Below are 23,867 nucleotides of genomic sequence, written 5' to 3' on the forward strand. Positions count from 1 at the left end.
ATGTCACAGCCTTCATGTGAACATATTTTTTATGACAGATTTGTCATTATGAAGGGTTAGCAATAGTGAAGCAGATGGCAAGAAACAGCATCATTTCTCATGAGAGCATGATAATGGAAATAGCAGTTTTCTTTTGGGACTATCACCCCTTTATGCTTTGTAGCTAACACAAGTTCTCTTTTTCTTTTTTTTTCCCCTCTAAATTTCTCCCTAATTAGCACAGCAAAATATTAGGGATATTTTAAATGATCTGTGTAATAAAAAAAAAGAGGACCTGTCTTGATTCTTAGTATGGGTCCAAACTTTACCTCATGATCTCAGAAGTTTAGGAGTGGTCGTATGAATTGCCTTCTAGATTCAGGGTACAAACCTTTTTTTTTTTGGTCATGTATCAAACCCATGCCTTTCATGCCTGCTTTAGGGTGTGGAATCACTCAGTGTTTTTCCTTTCACCTGGCTTTCTTCTTGTGGTGATCTTGAGATCTGTTGTACTCCACCTGAAGAGGCAGGGCAACAAGTTACTTCAGGAAAGCCAGAGACGCAGAACTTGCTTAGTGTCTCTGAATCACTGGTGAATGTGTATTGTTCTGTTTGTCTACAGGATTTCCTGTGAACAGAACTTTCTGTCTTGAAATCAGAAATGGGCCTTACCTCCACAAATGTCTGTAAAAGATGTAACAGACAAATATTTATATTATTAATATGTCTCTTTTCCTTTCAGGTGAATTATATAGAACTTCTTTAAGAAAACAAAGGTTCCCTGCACAAGGCAGTATTGAAATACATGAGGACAATGAGGTGAGATTGTTTCCTAAAACAAGCTGCGCTGATTTTCAAGGAGTAGACGTGTGGAAGTACTCTCATATTGTGTTATGTAACTGTAAACTCATCTGATGCCTTAGTGTGTTTTTCCCGTGTTTAGTAGGTGCACATGTACTCACTGAAAATCATCACAAGATTTTTAGACATTGCTTACTTATGGAAATAGGACTCAGTTTTCTGAAGAGAAATGGTTATGTCTGCTTAGTACTTGACTGGAAATGCAGGTTTTGTGAAGCAGATTCAGCAGCAGTCATGAATTTGGTAGTAACAGAATTGCCTTTATTTAGAAGCAGGAAAGAATCTCAACGAGTGGTCCTTCCAGAAAACTGATTAAGGTCCTCTGTCCACACATAGGACAGGTAATGGAAATGTCTACTTTACCATTTTTGAAGAACTCAGTCCTACAACCCTCATAAAATGATGACAGTCATTGATTGGCTGCAGTCAATTAGTCCTTGAGCACCTTGTCTAAGTCATGGCTGAGCTACTCCTTAGAGACAAATTAATTTTATTCTCTTTGAATCTTCCTGTGAAAGATACCAGTTAAATTCAGCTGAGAGACTTCTCATACCATTGACTTCAGCAATATTGACCCGCTTGATTTTTTTTCTTTTTGAAGCTTTCAGTTTCATCAGCTCCTCAGCGGTGGTCCTTATTTACAAGCAGACATTGTCCATGGAAGGAAATATATTTAGCTTTTAAAGGGAATTAAATTTCTCTTCTGAAAACTGGAATGAAACCTTATGGAGAAGGAAATTGTAAATCAGTGCATGGAAAAGTGGAACCTGAAAAATGCTTACATGATTCTCCTGTATTTAAGCAGATACAAGTCAGGTCAGCAAAAAGCCTTCAGAATTAGTACTTCTACTGGATACTAAAATTCATGGGCTGAACAGAGATAGTGGAATAACCTACAATTCTCTCATTTTCGGCCATTTCTCTGTCACCATAATACAAGTGCTAAAGTTACCCATTTCCTTTCATTCCAGAACTTAAGAATAAACTGTCCAGAACATTGCCTGATTCTGAATAAATCACCCAATCTAGCATTTAATGATCCTTAGTCAAAAAACGTTACTGTCATTTTTACAGTGTGTTCATATTTGGTCAGGAACTAGAAATCTTAAGGAATCCTGACATCCAAAGTGAAGAAGAAAATAGCAGTCAAGATTTAACGACAAAAAATCTAACCTTTTAATTTATTACTGAGTTCTTCAAGTGCACACGAGTATCAAGGGGTAAAGAGAAAAAAAAGGGTGAAATTGTGAGACATTCAAAATGCTCTTCTGGTTTCAACAGGAAACATCTTGGTTATCTACAAAACATGCTGATTATTGTCTGTGTATGCACCTGTTCACATATTCATAAATTTGTTTGTGAATTTTATGGATATCAGCAATGATGCATTTTTTTACTTTTTCAGTAAGTGTCTTTCATTTTAATGAGAAGTTACCAGTCTCAAAAGCCTGAGATAACTGCATCATCTGCTTTTGCTGAATGTTTTCATTGACAGAGGAATTTGTCTTTTTTGGACTCGTGATGGTTTGAATGAAAACCTTGCCAGTAAATTAAGCAATCACTAGGATACCTAGACGGATAATAGCTTATACTGCCTGTGGAGTTTGGAATTTTTCTCCAGTCTCAGAGTATTTAAAGTAACTTCTGATGTACACAAAGCTGTCTTAATCTTTGTTGATCTGAAACCTTCATCTGTGCTGCACAGTTTGTGTCAGAGCATAGTGGGCTCTGCATGATTCAGACATACACGAATTAAATGGAACACAGGACATGCATATATGCACACACATGCCCCCACCCACTCCAGTGAAAGCCAATATCAAAAAATTACCATGATGGGGGTGGCAGGAAAAAAAAAATCACTGCTAATGTTGACACCAGGTAAACTAACAAAGTCCATGAAAATGCCTCCTGCTTTCCTATTTCGTGTTTTTCTCACAGGAAGGAGTTCAACACCAGAACTGCAAAACTCATGTGTTAATTTTGATCCTACATGGGGGGAACATATTAGACACTGGAAGTGGGGACCACAGCAGCAAGCTGGCAGACATCAACACCTTCAGTTCTGTGTTTGAGAAAGTGACCCGAGCCCATTTCCCTGCCTCTTTGGGCCACATCTTAATGAGACTTGTTCCCTGCCCAGCAATTTGTTCAGCAGCTTTCTCTCTTGTTTCCAGGTAAGTTGATTTGCATTCCCTGTGTTTGGTTATGCATTGTGGTTTTGAATGGCTTTCTGTGACCTATATATTTCATAATGAAATTTTGTGATTCATTCTTAATCTTCTGCCGACTGGAAGACTTGCAGAGATCTTTCATCCTTGTCTAAGTGGATTAATTTGTTTAAAAATAAATTTTATTGGATGTATCCACTTCAGAAGTGGCTCTTCCTCAGCTGCTTTTTCAGTCTAGAAATTCTGTCATTGAATGAGAGAATATTTTCAAGTAACCTTGCTTTCCATGACATAAGTATTTTAAATGGCACAATAGAGAAAGATGAAAGAAACACATACTCCTGCATCAATTCTTCTACAAGTGCAAACTAGGATTGACTGCTGAACTCTGGTGAAGGGAGGAGAGAATCAGATTTCCTTGGTTTCTGTTTTTCTAAGCAAAGAGATGCTTCTCTTGGTTTTATCTGGGGCTTCCTTAAGTGATACTTGCTTTTAGACTATTTTTATTTCAGTATAGTGCCCAGGGTTACATTTGAAGCTCGTGATTTCAGATTGTGTGCAACTTTGTTTCATCTTTTTGAAAAGTTTGGACACTGGGAAAAATGTCATAATATGCTTTTGAACAATACACCTGTCATTGTATTCTTGGAAACTATTCCATTGTGATGGTTGGATTCTGCTCTCTGGTGCAGTGAGTTATTATATGGGGGGGAAACAAAAGCTGAAATGTAATCATGTCATTGCCATTTAAAATTATGTCTAGTTGTATGTAGAACAATTGCACCAAGTGTGTTTAACTACAGAAATGCCTTCTAGTGTGATCCCGTTCACCTGAAGCAGTAATGATTTGGTTTTTTTAAGGAGTTGAATTCTCTGAGAAAATGATCCTTCCTGTGTTTGCTCATTGTGAACTGCAGTAGCCCAACCCATTTCTGTTAGTAATTGCTCATTCTCTAATGCTGTGCGCTGCCTCTTGCAGCTTTCCTGATGATAACATGTCCTTTTCCAGCCTGAATCCCTACAGCTATGATGAGAGCTGTCTCAGCAGCAGTGAAGACCACATCCCACTGGCTGCCTTGCCTTTGCTGGCTGTTTCATCTCCTCAGTACCAGGATGCAGTTGCCATGGTGATCAGTAGAGCCAATCAAGTTTATAATGAGTTTCTCAAATCTACTGATGGGGCTGGTTTTAATGGACAGGTAGGACTGTTTTCTCTTACATCAAGGTAAAATTTCTTCAGAGCAAGGCTGTTTGGTTTTAAGCCATTATGTTGAGGGGTTTGAGTTATGAGTGTGGGATGCTACAAATATGAATGAATGTTAGCATGGGATCATCTACACAAAATGTCCTCTCCGTGTCCAGCACAAGACAGGCACTTTTGGAATCCTGTGCATTAACTCACATGGATTTACATAGAAATATGATATTGATACCCTGTGTGAGTTACTGATATTATTTTGTAATGGGGCCATCTACAATGGCCAGAAACATGCACTTCCTTTAAGTACAGTGACCTCCACACTTCAGAAAAAGAAAGAAAATACATTTAATATAGAGTACAGTGTAAACTTTGAAGGGAAGCATGTGTCTTATTACACAAATTCTTTTCTGTGGCACTAATAAGATTATGCTGTGATATATCAGTATTTTTAGACTATAATTTGGTTATAAGCCATTTTTACTGTGCACAGTAAACTGTTCTTGGTTAAAGCATAAAACCAGCCCAGCTGCAGTCACAGAACATTACGAAAGGTGAAATTATGTAAAGAAGAATGACACCAGTTACAAAAATAATATGAAAACTATCTCAATAGAACTTTAGTGTTATGATTTTTTTTCCGTGGCAGAGCTACAAAAAAGTCTCTCTCTTGTGGTTTACAAATAATATATTGTATTTACTGCTTGACCTCTATATGTTCCACAGAATTTTCACCATCAACTACCAGCACAGTTAAAATGCAAGTGACTTCTCTGTGCTCTCCAAAGTGCTTTGCTTTCTTCCTTAGATAGAAATTTCAGCTCTGACTCTGAATAAGCCCTGTACTGATTGAGTATCGTATATCCTGGCATGCACCCTGTGTGGATCTTTCCTGTAATATTTTTGTCTCTTCTGTCAATTTGCATTCCAAGTTCATTAGATCAGAGATTGCCTTTTTTGATTTTATATTGTATGTGGAACAGATTAACTCCCACTCATCAAAATAGTTCCTGACACAGATAATCTTTGCATAGGGCATATTTCTGGTGGTAAAAGAAAGTAGAAAAAAGTAGCTGCAATATAAACCTAAGTGTAGAAACCAGTAACAAGGGAATGAAGTAAGATAGAAAGTCTTCTGCAGTACTGTGATGCTTTTTGTCTCTTTTGAAAACTTGCTACATCTTAAAATTAAAATCTTTTTTTCAGGTGTGTCTTATCGGTGACTGCATTGGAGGAATTTTGGGCTTTGATGCCATCTGCTATAATTCTAATACAGCTTACGAGAGTCAGAACAGTAGCAGGAGAGGAAGCATCAGCAGCATCCAGGTGAAGAGGAAAAAATACACAGAGCTGAAACCCCATAGATGCATTCCATGGAGGAAATCAGCTTCATATAAATCAGAGGAAAGTTAAGGATTTGGTAAATTACCATGATAGAATGGGATTCTATCCATGTATCAAACTTCCTCTCATGAGGGTTCTATAGACTGCTATGAGGTCTCCCCTCAGTCCCCTTTTCTCCAGCCTGAACAAGCCATGGAACCTCAACTGTTCCTTATATGGCTTCCCCTCCAGACCCTTCACTATCTTTATAGCCCTCTTTCAGGCACCTTCTAATAGCTTTTTTATCTTTCTTGTTACTGTGGTGCCCAAAACTGCACACAGGACTCAAAGTGAGGCCACACCAGAGCATAGTAGGACAGTCACCTTCCCTGGACTGGCTAGCAATGCTGTGCCTGATGCACCTCAAGATGAAATTGGTCCTCCTGGATGCCAGGGCACACTGTTGAGTTGTATTCAACCTGCTATTGACCACAGCCTCCATGGTGCCTTTCTGCGTGGCTACTCTCCAGCCTCTCGTTCCCCAGTTGGATTAAGTGAGATCATATGTATAAATGCAGGCATTTCATATAAGCTCTTTTGTATTTTGTTATCTGTCTAAATCTTCCCTTTGCTCTGTTAATTTTCTGAAGGATAATCCACTCTCAGCAGAGGACTCCAGTCTGGGTGACAGCAAACACCTGAGCAAAAGCAATATTGACATCTCGGGAATCCTGGAGGATGAGAAGCAAAGGCCACCGCTGCCTCGGAAACAGAGTGACTCATCCACTTATGAGTGTGATACCATAACCCAGCATCATGCCTTCCTGTCCAGGTAACCAGTGCCCGATGACTGAGTCAAAGAAATGGGCTTGCCATTGAAAGGAACCTGTTAGCAGCAGAGCATAGAGGCATTATTATTGTTTGTGGTATGTTTCTGGAGGTTTGCCCAAAGTTCTTGTCTCTCCCTCAAAGAAAACTATGGATTTAGTGGGTCTAGTATGAACATACTCCCATCTGGAGAGTTTTTTATTTGATCTTTATTAGTTGTGAGGGTTTTGAACATGCAAAAATGAATGCACAAAGTTCTATTTCTTAAGTCCACTCAAAACAAGATGGATGAATACTTGATAATTGTAAATTTCTGTTACCTATTTCTTTTTAACAATCCCTCTGACTTCACTTTCAGGACCTTTATTATTCTCTAGTGAGATAATTGCTTTAGGTGCTCCCATTGATCTATAAGCTATTCAGATCAGCTTTAAAGCAACAACAGAAAAAAAGCCCTGCATAAACATTTGGCTTAAATGAGGAGGGAACTGGAGGGAGAAGTTAACTTAGTTTTCCTTTATCCTAAAAAACCTTTGAAATACATGGGATGGGAACACAGCCATTCCCTTTGTCTCATTGTTCCTGCTGGTTCTAAGCTATTTGGTTTTTTACTTACCTGAGCTATTCAGGCTTTTGTTTCTCCTATCTATCTTCCTATTTCCTTTATTTCATTGTGAGTGATGCAGAGGAGCAAGAATTACTGTGTGTTGAAGTTTCAGTTCTGCTTGAGTTGAGTATAGTGCGGACTTACTACTGTGCCTTACTTCAAGTCTGGCATTTTTCTTAGTAGCAGGTTAAGGTAATTCTGTAGTCTTGCTGCAATGGAATGCCCTTTGCTTTGTTTTCTTTGACTATTCTGCATTTATTTTGAAACCATTGCATTTTCTGGACATCAATGTGTTGTAGATTGTTTTTCCTCTGAGACAGAATGGTTGTTTTTCTCTTGTCTGCAACTGAAAACATGAAGATTTATTTGGTCAGTCACTTTTAGGATCTTTTATAGGAGAAATACAGTGTTTTATTTAGAACAGTAAACTTAAATATTCATGGTCCTTGCAAAACTTTACCAAGTATTGTGTAGAATAATTGCAGGAAACTCTTGCGTGTTGAAGGCAGTAAATTTGCTGAATAGCCACACTGAAAAATCATGGCTGCTATACTGCAATATCATTTTACAATTTTAAGGTTTGGATCTAAATGCCATTGCTGGAACTTTCCAAGTATCCTGTTTTGGTACTGTTATATTTTTCTGAATGCTCTCTTTATTATTTTTGATTCGATATTTTATTTGTTCAGCATCCACTCAAGCGTGTTGAAAGATGGTGCAGAACTCCCTCCTGTGGATTCCAGTTTCTCAGAAGTAAATCTGGGCCGATTTGAATTTGAGGTGTCTGATTTCTTCCTTTTTGGATCACCGCTCGGTTTGGTGCTGGCCATGAGGAGCACAGTTCTGCCTGGTCTGGATGGTAAGTTCTTGGGGTTAAAATACAAGATGCATGAAGACCTTTGTAAACAAAGAGGCTCACACAAAAAGAAGGAAAACAAAGGAGCCTGGTTAAAGTCAGGGAGTGAGGTAAGTTTCTTTCTTTTAAGAGATGGTAATGTTAATGTAGGTAGGTACTGAGGTGATGAGGATTGCTCTAGCACTTAAAAAAGTGTATCTTAAGTTAATTGTATACCCAGTGTCATACATCATGAAGCTCACACTTCACCAAGGATGAGTCCTTGAAAAAAATACCAAAAATAACATCTCTTCTTGGTTCAGCATTACCTCTTGTTCATGTCTGGCTTCGCGGGTGGGTTTGGCCCTCGGGTGTGTTGCTTGTGAGCCATTCTTCCTCTCTAGTAACAGAGCCTACTGATCAGACACAGAGAATTTTTAAAATCATCTGGATTTTTTAAGTTTTTCAGTTAAAAGATTACTTTACTTTTCATTATTCAGCACATGCTTTGTCTCTTTGCATGGTATGAGCTTTGGATAGCGCAGCATCTTTATAGGAAATGATGCATTCATTTATTAAGAGGCGAGGGAGGAAATCTGTTGCAATAATGAGAAGAGACGACAACTCAGAGCTCCAAGGGTTTTTTTTTCCTGGCCAGTCCTTTCCACAGTCTCCGCTCTGTTACCCTCCGGGCACTTTGAAAGGAAAATTTCATGATAATTACTAGTATTTTAAACTATTTTCTTCAAATTAGCTCTCACTTTCATCCTTCCTTGAATATCCTACAAAGGAGTATGCTTTGAAAGCAGCTCAACTGATGGGCATTTCAAACACATTCTGAGGTGAGCAGTGTCTACTTGAAGCATAATTAGTCTTTAGAGGTGCATATGATAAAAGAATCCCATTTTAAAGTGATAATTGTGACACAGTTGAGAGGAGAACAGACAAATTTAAATCTATCATGCAGACAGTTGGAAATTGGTTGAGAAGAGTAAGGTGCCCTCTTTACTGAAATGAATGGTAGAAAGCTACCTGAAAATGTAACAAGTAAAATTCAGATGTATTTATTTGTTTTGTTAGAATTAGTTTTTATAATATAAGGGAGTGTTCTGCTGTCCCCTAGGTTTAAGTCTTCGGGATGACAAAAGCCCGTCAGGCTGTTTTGCTGGTATATATTTGAAGTGCTGAGCATCACAGCTATAATGCTCAATAATGTATTTACAAGATTTTAAAATTATTTTTCATTTCTCACTTCCTTCTGTTTCTCTTCTTCTGCTCTTCACATTTCATATGTGCCTGCATTTCAGACTGTGATGTCTCTTTAAACTCCTGTGCAGTGAACTGTCCCTTACATATGAAATAAGAAACAATTCAATTTGGCCAGCTGTGTGCTAATCTGGAGTTTGCAGAAGACCCTATTAACTGTGTTTCTGCACAGACTCTTTGAAATTTGTAAAGCAGCAATACTGGCCTTTTTTTCTCTTTCTCATCCAAGTATGCCAGGTCCGACCAGCCTGCAGCCAAGTTTACAGCTTCTTTCACTCTGCTGACCCCTCTGCCTGCAGACTTGAACCATTGTTGGAGAAAAGATTCCATCTTCTTCCTCCATTCAGTGTCCCACGGTACCAGAGGTACCCACTAGGGGATGGAAGATCTCACCAGTTAGGTATAGTGCCTGTTTTCATAGCTCTCATTGCCTGTTGTTCTCTTAAGTGTTCTCTCCTTATACAGCTCAAGAGAATTTGAAATAGCAATGTGCCAGCATGCTGAAAACAAACTCTGGGACTGAGTAGCACAGACATACTTAGCAACTGTGGAACCAAAGAGGATTACTAAGAAAAATTTTTCTTATGCATGAGGTTTGTGATACTAGTTGTGTTAAAGAGGAGTTTGAAGGTGATACCGCTGTTCTAGTTGAAATATCACTTGGAAAATTCCATATCCTTGACTATCATTTTAAACAATTTATTTTTACAATTAGTTGGCCTTTGCCTAGATCTTCATATGTTGTTTCTTTTGGTCACTTATGGTTGGTTTGTTGTAGATATCTACTAGGACAAATCAGACCACTGAGCAGTCTTGATTGCACTTCTCCAGGGTGGATTACTAAGCAATAGTTATGTTGGTAATAAAGATTTGAATCCAGGAGAAGAAAACCAAAGAGAAATGGATTGATTTCTGGGGAAGAAAGAGAAAGGGGTGGATGAGCAAGGTGCTAGTAGAAGGAATTGTGCTTTTTTGACTTAATAGAAAATAAAGTGAAATCATATGAAGTATCTTTGACTTGTCACGTTATGCAAAAAAGGACATTTTGCTCATGCCAGAAATAGGACCAGAGAAGTATCACAGATTCCCAGGACTATGTAGTTCTTCTCAGAAAATTACTTTAAAATGAGTAGGGTTGAGTGTGAACTAAAATAGCATCCCAGCATCACTACCCAGTTTGGAAGATCCTGGCCAAAAGCACCCAGCTGCCATTGCACGTTCATGGCAGTAGGGTGTGTGCTTTCTCTATGCAGTCATGCTGGGTCATGCTATTCGCACTCTGAAGGAGGAAGTTTCATCCATGAGCATTAAATGAGATATTATTCAGGAAAACATTCATTAGCCCTGCATTTAAAAACAGATGAATAAATAAGGAAATAAGATATACACAGATGCACTAGTTTCAAAACCACGGTGTGCATCCTTTTTTTGTTATTTTCACTTTTGTAACCTGCAGGTGATGCTCTCCACAATCACAGTGGTCTGTTCCTTGAGAATAGCTCTTTGAACATACCTTTCTCTCAGGAGAGTCCTGGATCTCCAAATACATCTGATCAACCACAAGGGAAAACAAGAAAGTTGAGCTTGGCCAGCATGAACAGTGAAAACTCCGGGTCAACTGAAAGCTTGCCATCAGCATGCCTCACCAACAGTGAGTGAAGCTTTGTGCCCGGTGCTATTGGATATGGCAACAGCCTTTCTCTTTGCATTGTTTCTGTGAAAAAGTTGATTATGAAAAGAAAATATATCTGCTTGGAATTTGGGGAGAATGAGAATAGCCAAAATTTCTGCAATTTTACATAACACAAGTTATCTTTCTTTTCTGTTTGTAATTAGATAGATAAAGTAATAGAAGTCAGTTTTATATTATGGTGTTACTCATAAATAGCCACAGGAGTTTCATAGTAACAGGGGTTTATGATCATGTTCCAGGCATGAAGCAGCATAGGTAGATAAGATTTGTTACTCATAATTAAAAGTGCTGTAAATGAGTATATTGTCTTGCTATGGACTACAGTCATATGTGTGTGTATATATGTATGTATGTATGTATGTATGTACGTATCTCTCTCTCTCTCTCTCTCAATATTTGTTTCACTGTTTGGGAGGCATTTGCAATTCTTACCCTATAATATGATTATAAAAGTAGTAATCTTTCACTGTACATTTTCCATGGACTAGAAAGCAGTGGGGATCGTGCTGAAGTGATTTCTGCTTCCCAAAACTTGGACCCAGAAGAACTCTTTAGATGTTAGGCAGTTAAGTGATGATGCAGTCAGTAAAAACTGTACTTTTGTGAATGATAGCTTTAACAGACTTCAAATGTCAAGAGTAAGAAAGCAGAAAACCTAATTCCATTATGTAGCTTAAAATGAAGACAGCAAGAAATGTATTGATATAAAAATGTTATGCTATTTTGTTTCATTTTTTGTAGTTACTGCAAAATGGTGGGGAACAAAACGAATAGATTATGCCTTGTATTGTCCAGATGTGCTGACAGCCTTTCCAACGGTGGCCCTGCCACATCTCTTTCATGCCAGCTACTGGGAATCAACAGATGTTGTGGCCTTCATCTTAAGACAGGTAACTGGTATTTTTTTTTAATCTCTGCAACAGATAACCTTGTGCTTGTTAACTGCATTTTCCAAGGGTCAGTCTTTAAATCTTTCAGTCAGTTAGGTGGCTATGTGTGGATGCATCACATACAAGTGCATTTAGGAGTGACAGATCTGTATTTATTGGAGAGGTAAAGGGGACAGTGAGCCCACCATTAGCACTGCTGGCTTTGTGACCAGTAATATTGCGCCTTTATGCATATCTCTCCCCTCCTGTGCCCCAGATCAGTCTAACCCTGTATTATATATTAATTTTGTCCTGGTTTTGAAGGAATAGGCTATCTCCAGCCTTACATAATTATATATCTCCCTATTAAGTATCAAATTACTAGCATACATCTGATAGTAAACCAGCTTGAAAATACTGAAAATAAGAAAAATACTGAAAATAAGAAAGTTGAGTCTCTCCTTTACAGGACACTTTCCTAGCTTTGTAAGCACATTACATCTTTTAGAATTTATTAAGCTTTTCAAGCTTAGATATTTAGAACATATCTCTAAAGCTGTATGTGAGCTTACAGCTCTACATAAAGGACTAGTTAGTTCCAGTACAGTCTGGGCCTTCTACCCTTGTTGGGGGTTAAGAATAAGACTACTGGCTCCTGAATGCCCTGTGGCTGCATGTATTGCCTGCACATTACCTCTAGTGAATAGAATTTATGCCAATTTGTTAAAAACCATGCTTACTTCTCAACACTGCTGTAATTTGTTGCAAACCAGCTGCTTTGCTGACTGTGATTGCAGCATGATTTTACTCAGGGGACTTCATATAAGACATCTTTTAAAAGAATTCTAGATCACTCTCTTAGCAAGGGTACTGAGATTGTAAAACTTCAGCACAGAAAACCAGCCGTTCAACTTGAAAAATTTGCTAATCTATTTCTCATTCAAAATAGCTATTTGTGATTGCAGGTACAACACACAGATTTCAGCGAGACAGAGCTTCTGGTTTCAGTTGAAATGTGGCATAACGCACACCCAGATTCTGAATTCTGTAGGTTGTGTCCTGAAATCTGAGTTGGACATGAAAGTTTCTTGGTAAATGTATGATGTTTGGTGATGTTTAGGTTGTAAGAATGTGTATGACAAAATAAGGTTCTGCATATTCAGTTGGATTTCAGTGGGTCCTTGTGGGTCCCTACCTATCAGCTACTGAAGTAGTAATACCCAAAAGGGGTAAGAAACATTTTCTCTGAGTAGATGTGTAGAAAATCAGTATAGATGATGTCAGGAGTCTGATGTCTGCCACATAAAGGACATTAAAAAATGCTTGTGTGGTTTTATGCTGCTTTACTCACTTTGCAGACCATAGACAATGTGACTTGTCACTTGATACCATCCTAATGTTTTCACTGTTTCTCTGGAGGAATGTGTAGGCTCTGCTGTGAATGAAAAGCTTTCAATAAGTATTTGAAATTAAGTGTTGGCCAACAGAGTGAAAGCAGTTTCTTTGTCTGTGCAGGTTTTGTGGATATATGGATCTACCACTCTACTTGCATTGTGCTTTTGGCTCTGCAGTGTCACTCAACTGGGGCAGCAGTGTAATTTCTCTTTCTTTGCCAAGTACCAGGACTCCTCAGGCCACAAGCTGTTTATTAAAATATTAATATAATTTCAGGTCATGAGGTATGAAAATGTAAATTTCAAGGAAAATGACAACCTGGATCCAGAAACACTAAGTCCATCCAATCCACGAGAAAAATGGCTACGCAAAAGGACACATGTCAAATTGAGAGTAAGTTTAACACTGAATATATATGGCAGCTATGGAAGATGGGTTTGACAGAAATTTAAATGGAGTTTGATCTCCCCAAGTAAGAGTTTACATAACTGAATATCACTAAAGAGCTGAAAACTGATAACTCAATCCAGAGGCAGGCAGATCAATGGTTAGGGAATATGAGCAATGTCATCTTGGTTTATCACTTCATGTTGGGAGAAAGTATTTCTTTCTTTCTTTAATATTTATTCTTTAATTTTTATATTTCTTTCTTTAAATAACAGGCCCTAAGTTTCCATTATGCAAAGAGCTTTCTTTTATGCTGGACAAATCCATAAGCCAAGCAGAAATATTTCCTACTTTCTTCAGGTGCTAAGTCAATTAATAATGTCAGTTAAAGTGTGTGTGCCTTGCGCATAGTTATGTGGCACTGTGGCCCCACTTGAAGTGAAAAAGAATTGGCTTTCCCTCAAATGTTCTCTCTTGTTTGGTCATTTTGAGTACTCTCTCTAGAAAGTCTATTCAGGAACCCACCATAAGTGAAAATTAGGCTCCAGCTGAAATGGGAATGCAGTGCACTTCATGTACCTCAGACATACTGCCCAGGACTGTGTTTCTGTGTCACTGTTCATAATAAAATAGAGACAGCAGCCTTGTGACAAAAATGAACCACACCCTTCTCATCTTCTGTTCTTATTTCAGAATGTGACTGCTAATCACCGAGCTAATGATGTCATTGCAGCAGAAGATGGTCCTCAGGTACTGGTTGGGCGCTTTATGTATGGACCTCTGGACATGGTGGCTTTAACAGGTGAAAAGGTGAAGTCTGAGTAATCAATTTTCTTCGTTTCACTTGAAACAGTTGTTGAATGTAGCACACATGTACGGTGTCAGAAAAAGCCTTACAGTGAGGGGAAATGTCACTAGCCCCCTACTACTTAGGCACAAATATGCTATAAAGTGGGCTTTCCTGATGGCTGACCTGTTTCTGAGCTCTTGTCTCTCTTACCTGATTATGGGTATCTCCTTTGGTTGGTGGTGAATGTGATGTGCAGTGCCAGCTGTACCACCCACTGGAGACAGTTAACTTTCCGAGGAAGAAGGAAAAAGAATTTTATAGTAGTTGACAAAGCAGTAAAAGAAAACCACATATCATCCTATCCAGGTAAAACAACTAGATAAAAGAATAGGCATTCTAGAAGCTAGGTGGCTGCTGTATCTTACACATGGGCAAGTAAAGATTAGTTTTAGAAATTAGTAGTGATGTGACAATTGAAACAGTCATTCCTAAAGCTGCCTGCAGAAGCCAGGCTTACAGCTAATAAAGCCAAGCATAAGTGAACACATTTTTTCATATTCACTGATATTGTAGGAGTTTCTGAGCAAACTAAGAGAGCAATGCTGCTGAGCTGAGGGCAAAACTGAAGCATGTGGGCTTCACTTGGCTTGTTTCAGGTCTAGCAAAGTATTTAATATAGTTTATGTTAATTTTGATTAAATATTTCAGTTGAAGAAAACCATATTGATTAAATCTTTTGATAATTTGAACTGTTTTGGTTGTAGGCGAGATTATAATATGAGAAAGATTTTGTCTCAAGAACCAGATGCAGGAGGTTTTCTTGTAGGTTTAGTGTGTGAAAAGGTAATATAGCTATGCAAGATAAAATTGGTTTTTTCCTAGTTTAGGGCTCTTCCCAAATTTCTGACCTCTATATTTGACATGTGCAGTGCTAAGATCAGGGCTTTAAATTATGAAGACAATAAACTCTTGTATGTTAGAAAGCATTTGCTTATTGAGAGGACTCTCTTTGAAGTTATTAACTGAAGTTCCTTCAAACTTCCTTGAAAGCTTTTACTACCAGACATGGCTGGAGATACTAATATTATTGAGGCTTGGCAGGCCTTGCACATTGGGGGTGTTTTGTTGGCTGTCACACTAGATTACTGTTTCATTGGTTTTGCAGGTGGATATCTTCATAATGACTGAGCCATCTTCGGGTAGGTGGGTGTATTTTGACACAGAGATATCCAACAGCAGTGGACGAATATCCTACAATATACCTGAACAGAAGAGACTGAGAGTTGGTGTGTATCCCATCAAAATGGTGGTCAGGTAATAACTCCAAGCTGGAGCTAAAGCTGTGATGGGTTGTGGTGATCAGGAAGGAACTTCAAAACTGAGTAAAAACATCATTTAAATCCCTGGTTGGGAGATTAAATCAATGAGGAGAATTTAGCTGAAATAGAATGTGTTGTTATCCACCAGTTAACAAAGTCCAAAGTCAGCTTACAATCCCATGCAGTGCAACTTGAAAAGGAGAAAATGTTTTACCTCAGTTAAATAAAAAAGGCAGTCAATTCAAGAAAATAGTTACTGAAACACAAATAGAATTATATTCAAAAATGAAGATTTAGAGTGCAGGAGTAAGTTTCAAAAAGGAAAAAAATTAACTGTCCTCTTTTCATTACGCTGTGAGCACATATTTGTAGGAATCTTCATCACCAGATATGAACGTGGTCTTTAGATTACAGGTTTTAGGGAACATGAGGTGGTGGGATGAGAAGAGCTTTGGATTTCCTTGTCATTTACCCATTTTTTTAACATCCAGTTCTCTTGGAGAAAATACATCATAAGGAAATGGTTTTCACATGTGTTTCCATGACAAGAATCATGTATGCCTGCTTTTTTTTTTTTTGGTTGTTGTTTTTGTTTGTTTGTTTGCTTGCTGCTTTTGTTTTTTTGGTTTTCACTTTTCTCAACTGGCATTCCCATTGCAAGGGGGGGATATTTGGAAGAATAGAGGGTGGCTAATGTCCATATTATGAATTGTTAAGCTTATGGAGAAAGTTTGAATAGTAATTAGAGTACTTCAAGGTGTTTTGCAGTGTTTTTTTTCTAATTCTTTTGGCTACTTGTACGCATGTGATTTCTTATTAAGATCAGCTTCCAAATTTCTCTTTGAAAAACTATTTCCTAAAAGTGTAAGTTTTGATTGTCCCACATGAGACTGAAATCAGAAGCCATATTTGACAGTGATTTTTAAAGCTGTAGGTCTAGAAAGATCTAATTTCAAATCTTAACTAGAACATGCAGAAAATACATTCTGACATTTTGCTTTTTAAATTAATTTCTTGCTTTGACTCTGCAGAGGGGACCAGAGCAGTGCAGCAAGTTACCTGACTGTACTGCCCCGAGGAATGGAATGTGTTGTGTTCAGCATTGATGGCTCCTTTGCAGCAAGCGTTTCAATTATGGGAAGTGACCCCAAAGTCCGAGCAGGGGCCGTTGATGTTGTCAGGTAAATGAGGTTTGAACACTTCAAATCTCCGACTTTCTGCTTGAACACAGTAGAAAGGAAAAGGGTTGTTATACTAAACAGACAGCAATTTTCTAAGGGCCAAGATTCTCTGCAGATATATTTCTGTATTTTCTTGCACAGCATATCTGCCTGAATTTCAGAGAAATATTACAATGCTGTGGATTACATTGAAATTTGTAGTTTAAATTGCCTAAAGACAAAAATTTGCCTCTTGGGAATATGATCTTGAAGTGTGTGCAGTGAGTTAATAATGATTCCATGTGTATTTTGTGTTTCACTAATTTCAAATAAGGACATATTTGTACTTAAAAAATATCAGGTGCCATGAATGCAAGAATGTTTTTTGGAGGAAAAGTGAAAAGGCCTTTTAATTCATTCTTGCAGGTCTTTTAATGTTGCACTGGATGGGAAAAGGCAGTTCTCATTTTGGAACTTGCATGAGAATGTAAAGTGTCAGTTTTCAAGGGTTTCCATTCCTTACAGCTGAAATGGCAGGAAATCTCATTAAAGATTTCAAAAATATCAGTACCTGATGTGTTGCACGGTTTATTCTAAGTATATTTTTGAATGGCTCTTAACATTTTAGGTAATATTTTGTATAAGAATGTCTCTTGCTTTCCTCCATCTCCCCCAAGGTGTAGACATTATTACTTAGTTTCTGGATTGGAGCAGAGACTTAGGCATGCTGCTGTCCACTTGTTGAAGGATTTCATATGACTTCTAACTGGTCTGAGAAAAGATGCTGACCTGACCTGTGAGCATTGTTGCTCTTTCTGCACTTATATAATTTAACTGCTTCTTCTGACAGGCATTGGCAGGACCTGGGATATCTGATTATCTATATCACCGGCCGTCCAGATATGCAGAAACAGCGTGTAGTCTCCTGGTTGTCCCAACACAATTTCCCACAAGGGATGATCTTCTTCTCAGATGGACTCGTTCATGACCCACTGCGACAAAAGACCATTTTTCTCCGGAATCTCATGCAAGAGGTACTAGAAACCTATTTGTAGCCTTAAAACCTCTTTTCAGGGAATGCAATTCAGTAGAGATCTCCCTTCTTTCTGAGCAGTAAGTCTTACTGAACATCACAAAGTCTTTTTGCCACTCCTCACTTCTTTTCTCACTTTTAAAAGAGTAAGGAAAGCTGATAAAACATCCAAAGGGACCTCCAATCATGACAAATCAGCAAATGAACTGTTTGTCCTTTCCTGTGCACATAGCTGTAGTTCTTGCTCACATGCAGGCAGATTGATTTAGCTTTCTGTGGTTTGCAAATTGAAATTGTTAACAGGAAACTCATATGCTGCTTTACTGTAAATCAAGCACCAGCTTTGTAGCTGCATGGTGTTCAATAAGTGCGTTCACTTTGGAAGTAATGTTTGTTTCAGTGCCACATCAAAATCTGTGCCGCATACGGTTCCATGAAGGATATTTCTGTGTACAGTGTCTTGGCTCTGTCGCCATCCCAGATCTACATAGTTGGACGATCCACAAAGAAATACCAGGCACAGTGCCAAGTAAGTAAGTCTTGCTATTCAGTCAGGAAGACCTAGGGAAGACGAGGCAATGCATGCAAGTGAATGCATGTGCAAACTTACAAATACACAAAGCAGCAACGGTATTTCAAAGAAAGGCAGTTGGGGTTATAAATGAGGCATTTTCTGGAAGGGTGAATAGTAAAGAGAATCAAGTGGTTGCAGGTTGTATCTACAAGTGAATGCATTGCATATTTCTGAATGACAAAATGAAATGGGTCACTTTAAAAAAAAATTGAGGGCAGAGGAGTATTAGTATTTTATAGGTGTCTAACTGGGATGCCAGTGATCAAAACTTGATACCTCATAGCACTCATTGGTCAAGGCATCAGTAATTTGTCACTCCCTTCTTTTCTTCCTATTTCAGTTCCTCAGTGAAGGTTATGCAGCCCACTTGGCCTCGCTGGAGTTCAGTCTCCATTCACGACCCAAAAAGAACAACTCTCGGATGATCTTGAGAAAAGGCAGCTTTGGCCTCCACTCGCAGCCCGAGTTTTTGCGCAAGAGAAACCACCTCCGCAGGACTATGTCTGTGCAGCAACCTGACCCACCTTCCTTAAACCCCAAGCCAGAGCGTGCTCAGAGCCAGCCTGAATCAGACAAAGATCATGAGAGGCATTTTCCTTCCATTGCTTGGGTTCGAGGTGGAGTTCACAAATTTGAATCTATTCCCTAGGAGGATTGGGACTGTAGATTTTGGATGCACCCCATAAAACTTGTGGGCATGCCTGAAAGGTAGGATTTAGGCAGCTCCAAATTAAGAGAAGTGGACAGGAATTTGTACCTTGGAGTCTTCCCTGTTCTGACATCTGCCTTCTTACACCAACTGGGGCACTTCCAGTCTCTTCCTCTTATCATGTGTATTGGGGAAGTTTAAAACAACCTAAAACTATCACAAGTTTATCATCATAGCAACAGGTTATTTTTGGGGACAAATATAATATGTGCAGTAAGAGGAAAAGATACTGATTTTACTCAGAAGGATTGTGGTATCAGCTAATTAGCTGCACCCAAACCAGCATCAAGGGTAGGTCCTGTAGGTTACAGAGCAGGTTTACACTTTAAACATTAAGTAGATCATGTCTGTTTCCACTTCACTTTTCAATAGAAGTGATAAAAGAGAAGCAGCAGCGGAAGCTACAATAACAGGTGGTTAGGACTTCTACAAGATGCTTTCTGGGCGCCTTAAACCCAAGGTTTCCTTTCAGCCTACAGTGTTGGTCAACAGACTCCAACATGGGCACTCTCATTTGTGTGAGGCGCTGGACAAATAAGTGCGAGAACTTCACTTGTGAACCAAACATAAAAACTTCATGTTAAAAATAAATATGTCAGCCACAGTTTAAACACAGTTAGCGTTGTCGTAACCAAAGTAGTGTGCAACTGTACAAAGATCACATTGTTTGTGGAAGTCGATGACTGTGCAAAAATGTGTGGACTACTCCAAAGAAGATGGCTCTGATGATCTCAGTCTGAGAGTCAGATCCTAAGAGGGCAAGCTAATAGGAACCATTTTACTAAGGGATCTGCAAACTTCAGAGCAATTGCTTTTTAATTATTTGAACTAGAATATTTACACTGGAGGGGAAAAAAACTAATTAAGTAAATTGATAAATTGTTTACCTTCTCATGCTTCACAGCAACTTCTGCATTAAGACAATCTGTAGCATTCAGAATTATAGCATTTGAGCTTCAAAGAGCGGACATGCAAAAATACAGGTGCCACATAGACATTTCTCTGCTGATTTAAATTTCTCTCTGATCTCTCAATGGACTTACTAGAAGTAAAATGTGTGATGTTTTCCCTAAGTAGTAATATTTCTAGAGCGTTATAGTTACTTTAACATAGTAGCAGTTTGCAGATTCTTCATGCAGACACTTCGATGGAAATTCATCAAGAGAATTTTAATGACTGAACTGACGCATGTTTTAAACCTGCAATGAAGTTACAAGTGCACATAAAACCCCTGTTTTTTTAGAGTTAAAAACATACTATTGACACTGAGAAAGCTTGAAGTCAAAAGAACATTCCTTTTTCAGGTTTGTTGTTTGTTTTTTATTTCAGGGAATTGGGGTAGAGAGGGTGTGATGCCTCTCCATCCCCCTTTCAGGTTTTGCTAGACCAGACAGAGTCTCTCACCAAGTCGGTTAATGATTTTAAAAGTTAACATGTAAAACAATAAATGCAATGGAAAACCATTAAGACAGTGCAGAAGTAAAGTAAGTCTGTACTTTCTGTTAACCATGAAGTTTCAGTGGACTTTTGGAATGGTGTAAGAGAGTAGCTTTTGCCTTAAGAGGCAGCAAAATAGGTTGTAAGTGGAGATGTTTGATTTAAATTTTCAGACATTTCTTGGCAAGATTGTCAGTTATCTATTTCAAATGTCCTGAAATATCTCTGGCACATCAGTAGTTGGTTGTTTTGTTGTTGTTTTTTTTTTTTTTTTTCCTATTGCTTCCATTAAGGGAAGGGGTAACCTCTGCTAAAGATTAAGGAAAGATGTAAAATGTTTGGTAGCAAACACTCTTTGGGAGCAGGTAAATATGTTACAAGGGGCTAGGGTTTGTGCTCTGTTGCTACAGAAGCTAAATGAAAGATAGCTTGCAAACTGCATTGAAACACTCTTAGCATTTACAAATGCTTTCCCAGTAGTATCATAGTTTTTGAACCCATGAAGTTGGAGAAATTATTCAATGTTCTGTCTCACTGCACACTGTCTCACTGTATTAATTCTAGTCACATAGTCCATTTCTTCTCTGCTTTGCACCATGAAGAGGTTGCACAGGTGCACCAGCCTCCATCTCCTTCTAGTGAATTTACTGTTAGCACACTCCTGCTTGTTAGTTTTAAATGGGCATGGAAATACAAGGCTTGTGAGAGGAACTTAATAGGAAAATATGTAGTTTGATGAGGGGTCTAAAATATTGACTGATCAAAAAGTTATTTTTAATCATTGGATGTTGTTTAGCATGTCTCCTGACTGTAATCGCTATTCCTGTTCAAAGCTACTGTTGTTTTAGCCATCTACCTCTATCACCCAAGAGACTTGAAAACCTATTTTTTTGTTTTCAATTGCTGTAGTAGAAAGGTCTACTGCCTTTCAAAAGAGGGATCTGTGTGTAATTCTGTGACTGTATTGAAGGAAATAGTGTCTAAGTACAAGGTTAGAAAAATCTCCTAGGTTATAAAGGGCTGTCTTTTACTCTTGGAGACATAATGTCATTTTACATTTACATCAAGACTCTGATTTTGTGTATTTCTATTAATAGCTGGGTCACCTTTACAGTAGTCACTGTGCTGGCTTCCCTTAAGAATATTAGGAGCTAATAGCAGTAAAACAAGTGTGTGCGTGTGCATGTGTGTATATGATTTAGTGTGGTAACAATTTCAAAGTTTCTACACATGGTATTAAAATCAAGCTGAAAATACTCTCCCTAACTTTTTCATACAATGTATGAGAGCTTATATGCATAATTCCAGCACTGCTGATTGCTCATGGCTAGAATGGTTTATCTTGTGATCCCACACTCCAGCTGTGCACTTTGGCAAAATAGTGACACGGGCTTCTTAGTTACACGCTTTGTTCACATGGAACTGCATCCAGTCATTCACAGCTTGCAATTGGATTTCAGTTCTACTTGTGTTTTCATGAAAGATCAGTCCCCTAGGAAGCCATTCGCTGAGGCTAAGTTTGATCCTACAGTCATGTTATTCTTGATTGCAAGTCCTCATTGCTGCAGTTTCTGTGCAGTCAGCACTTACTTAAACTACATAGACTATGAAAGTGTTTTAGCATATACAGAAGGGAAAGGGACAGTGAAGTCAGGTGGGTGTGCCCAAAGAATATACATTACATTCATCAGTTGTTTCAGCACCATCTTTTGTTTAGTGCCTCCAGTGTGTAAAGCACATTCTTTTTAGTGTGCTGCCTGGAGGAAGCATAAATGAAATTGTAAAACACAAAATCGTTAGTCCAGTGGGTGCTAAGGGTACAGTACAACTCTGCCACAGTTGGAAGCATTTACTTCTTTGTCCTGTTGATATGGATCCGTTTTAAATTACTGTAAAAAATGGCTGTGATTAATAGCAGTGGTAGAGTTATTTCAGATATTGTGAAAACACACCTTCACAACTGTGGTGTTTTGGTTTTGTCTGTGTGTATGTGTGTATAGCTGCTGGAAGACACTAGTTTTGGTTCTGCTTTCACAGCAAATTTGTAACCAATACACATTATAAAAAAAAAAAAAAAGAACAAAACCAACTCAAACACAGCAACAGTGGCTGTCTGTTCAATTTTGTTGTCTAGCTAGGTAGGTTTGGAACACGATATCATTGTATTGATTGCAGAATTGAATAGTGATGTTAGTCCAAATCTGCTTATTTTGAATAACATTTTTGTTTGCGTACACTAGTGCTCTTGGTATAGATTTTTGCTTGACCAAAGTATTCCTGTTTAGTTTTGTGGCATGGTTTGTATCTATTCAGCATAAAATTCTGTTAGGTGTAAAAATGACAAAGTACTGGTAATTCTTATTCATTGGGGTTCATGAGAGCTGTCATTTTTGTTTGTTTACATTAAACTAGTCTTAATTTATACAGATTACTTCACTTTTTCCTCTAGTATACCTAGGGAAGTCACTTCCAAACAGCTAAAACTTTCACTGGTTATGTAGAAGTGGAATTATCAGTAAACTAGAGGGAAAAAAATTACACTCCCTGGTTTATGCAGGACAAAGACATTTTTCTCAGAAGCCCCAGTATTCTGCAAAATAGCCTTTGTTTACCATTAGTAGTGAACAAGTTGTCCTGTTTATACATTGCAGTCTTTCTTTAGCCAGGACACTACTAATGCGTGTATTTAACAAATCCTCAATACTTAGATCTATAGTATCATCATAGAATCTATAGTATAATTTATGGAATAAATTTAGAAAGAGAAAACTTTTTCCCTTCTTTCTATACCATTTCTGTTTTAAACTTGCTAAAAGCTTTTTTAATAAGCATTTAAAACAATACCTGAAACCAGTAGGTATTTTGTTTTAAAATTTGTAAGTCCAACAGTTGTTACTGAACAAGTAGGATTTTCCTCAGTTTTTTTCCCTGTTGCCATCTAGGCTGCAGAAAGGTGAGTACATCATCATAGGACTAGCTGATTGGAGCATGGGTATCTTTTTAGTAAACTCATTGGCTTGATAATGGAGAGATGAGGATTATGCACCACAATTTCATGATTTTTCTGATTAGAGATTGATTTATGGCATCTGAACTCAAGATTTCTGCATTGAATTGTTCATGTCAGGCATGCAGGGGAGAAGGTGGCACTTTTAATCATCTGGAGCTGGTACAGGATAGAATTCCTATACACACAAAACCTTCCAGCCTACCTTCTCTAAGAGCAGTGATTCCTCATGGTCTGTGTTCAAAGCTTAAGCAAAAATTGTGGGTTTGTGAAAGTAATTAAGACTTCCATTATGTTTAATCACTCAAGGTAACAATATGTTCCTATAGATAAGCCTAAATTCAGAACCCCCATAAAAATGGAAGTAATAACACATTTTTCTGGATGAAAATATCTGTTTTTCAGAAATAAGACCTGGAACAGCTA

General features: G+C 38.2%; 1 protein-coding gene across 4 annotated transcripts in view; it reads left to right on the forward strand.

Annotated features, from left to right (window-relative positions):
* The window catches only part of PITPNM3 (PITPNM family member 3), a 35,213-nt gene extending 12,006 nt beyond the window's left edge, over positions 1–23,207 (forward strand). For 3 of the 4 annotated variants that reach the window (XM_063174107.1, XM_063174109.1, XM_063174108.1), the window contains 16 exons: positions 722–798; positions 2,782–3,017; positions 4,021–4,210; positions 5,416–5,535; positions 6,183–6,364; positions 7,657–7,826; positions 9,298–9,468; positions 10,525–10,719; positions 11,503–11,651; positions 13,302–13,418; positions 14,106–14,222; positions 15,368–15,516; positions 16,553–16,702; positions 17,532–17,715; positions 18,115–18,243; positions 18,629–23,207. In XM_063174107.1, coding sequence (XP_063030177.1) covers positions 722–798; positions 2,782–3,017; positions 4,021–4,210; positions 5,416–5,535; positions 6,183–6,364; positions 7,657–7,826; positions 9,298–9,468; positions 10,525–10,719; positions 11,503–11,651; positions 13,302–13,418; positions 14,106–14,222; positions 15,368–15,516; positions 16,553–16,702; positions 17,532–17,715; positions 18,115–18,243; positions 18,629–18,937 — 2,645 coding nt within the window. In that variant the 3' untranslated portion in view covers positions 18,938–23,207. Of the gene's footprint in view, positions 1–721; positions 799–1,595; positions 1,657–2,781; positions 3,018–4,020; positions 4,211–5,415; positions 5,536–6,182; positions 6,365–7,656; positions 7,827–9,297; positions 9,469–10,524; positions 10,720–11,502; positions 11,652–13,301; positions 13,419–14,105; positions 14,223–15,367; positions 15,517–16,552; positions 16,703–17,531; positions 17,716–18,114; positions 18,244–18,628 lie in introns of those variants that run through there. The other variant, XM_063174110.1, reaches the window with a different exon arrangement.
* Positions 23,208–23,867: the final 660 nt, after the last annotated feature.

The sequence above is a fragment of the Melospiza melodia genome, chromosome 21 (assembly GCF_035770615.1).
Source record: "Melospiza melodia melodia isolate bMelMel2 chromosome 21, bMelMel2.pri, whole genome shotgun sequence".
NCBI classification, from domain to species: domain Eukaryota; kingdom Metazoa; phylum Chordata; class Aves; order Passeriformes; family Passerellidae; genus Melospiza; species Melospiza melodia.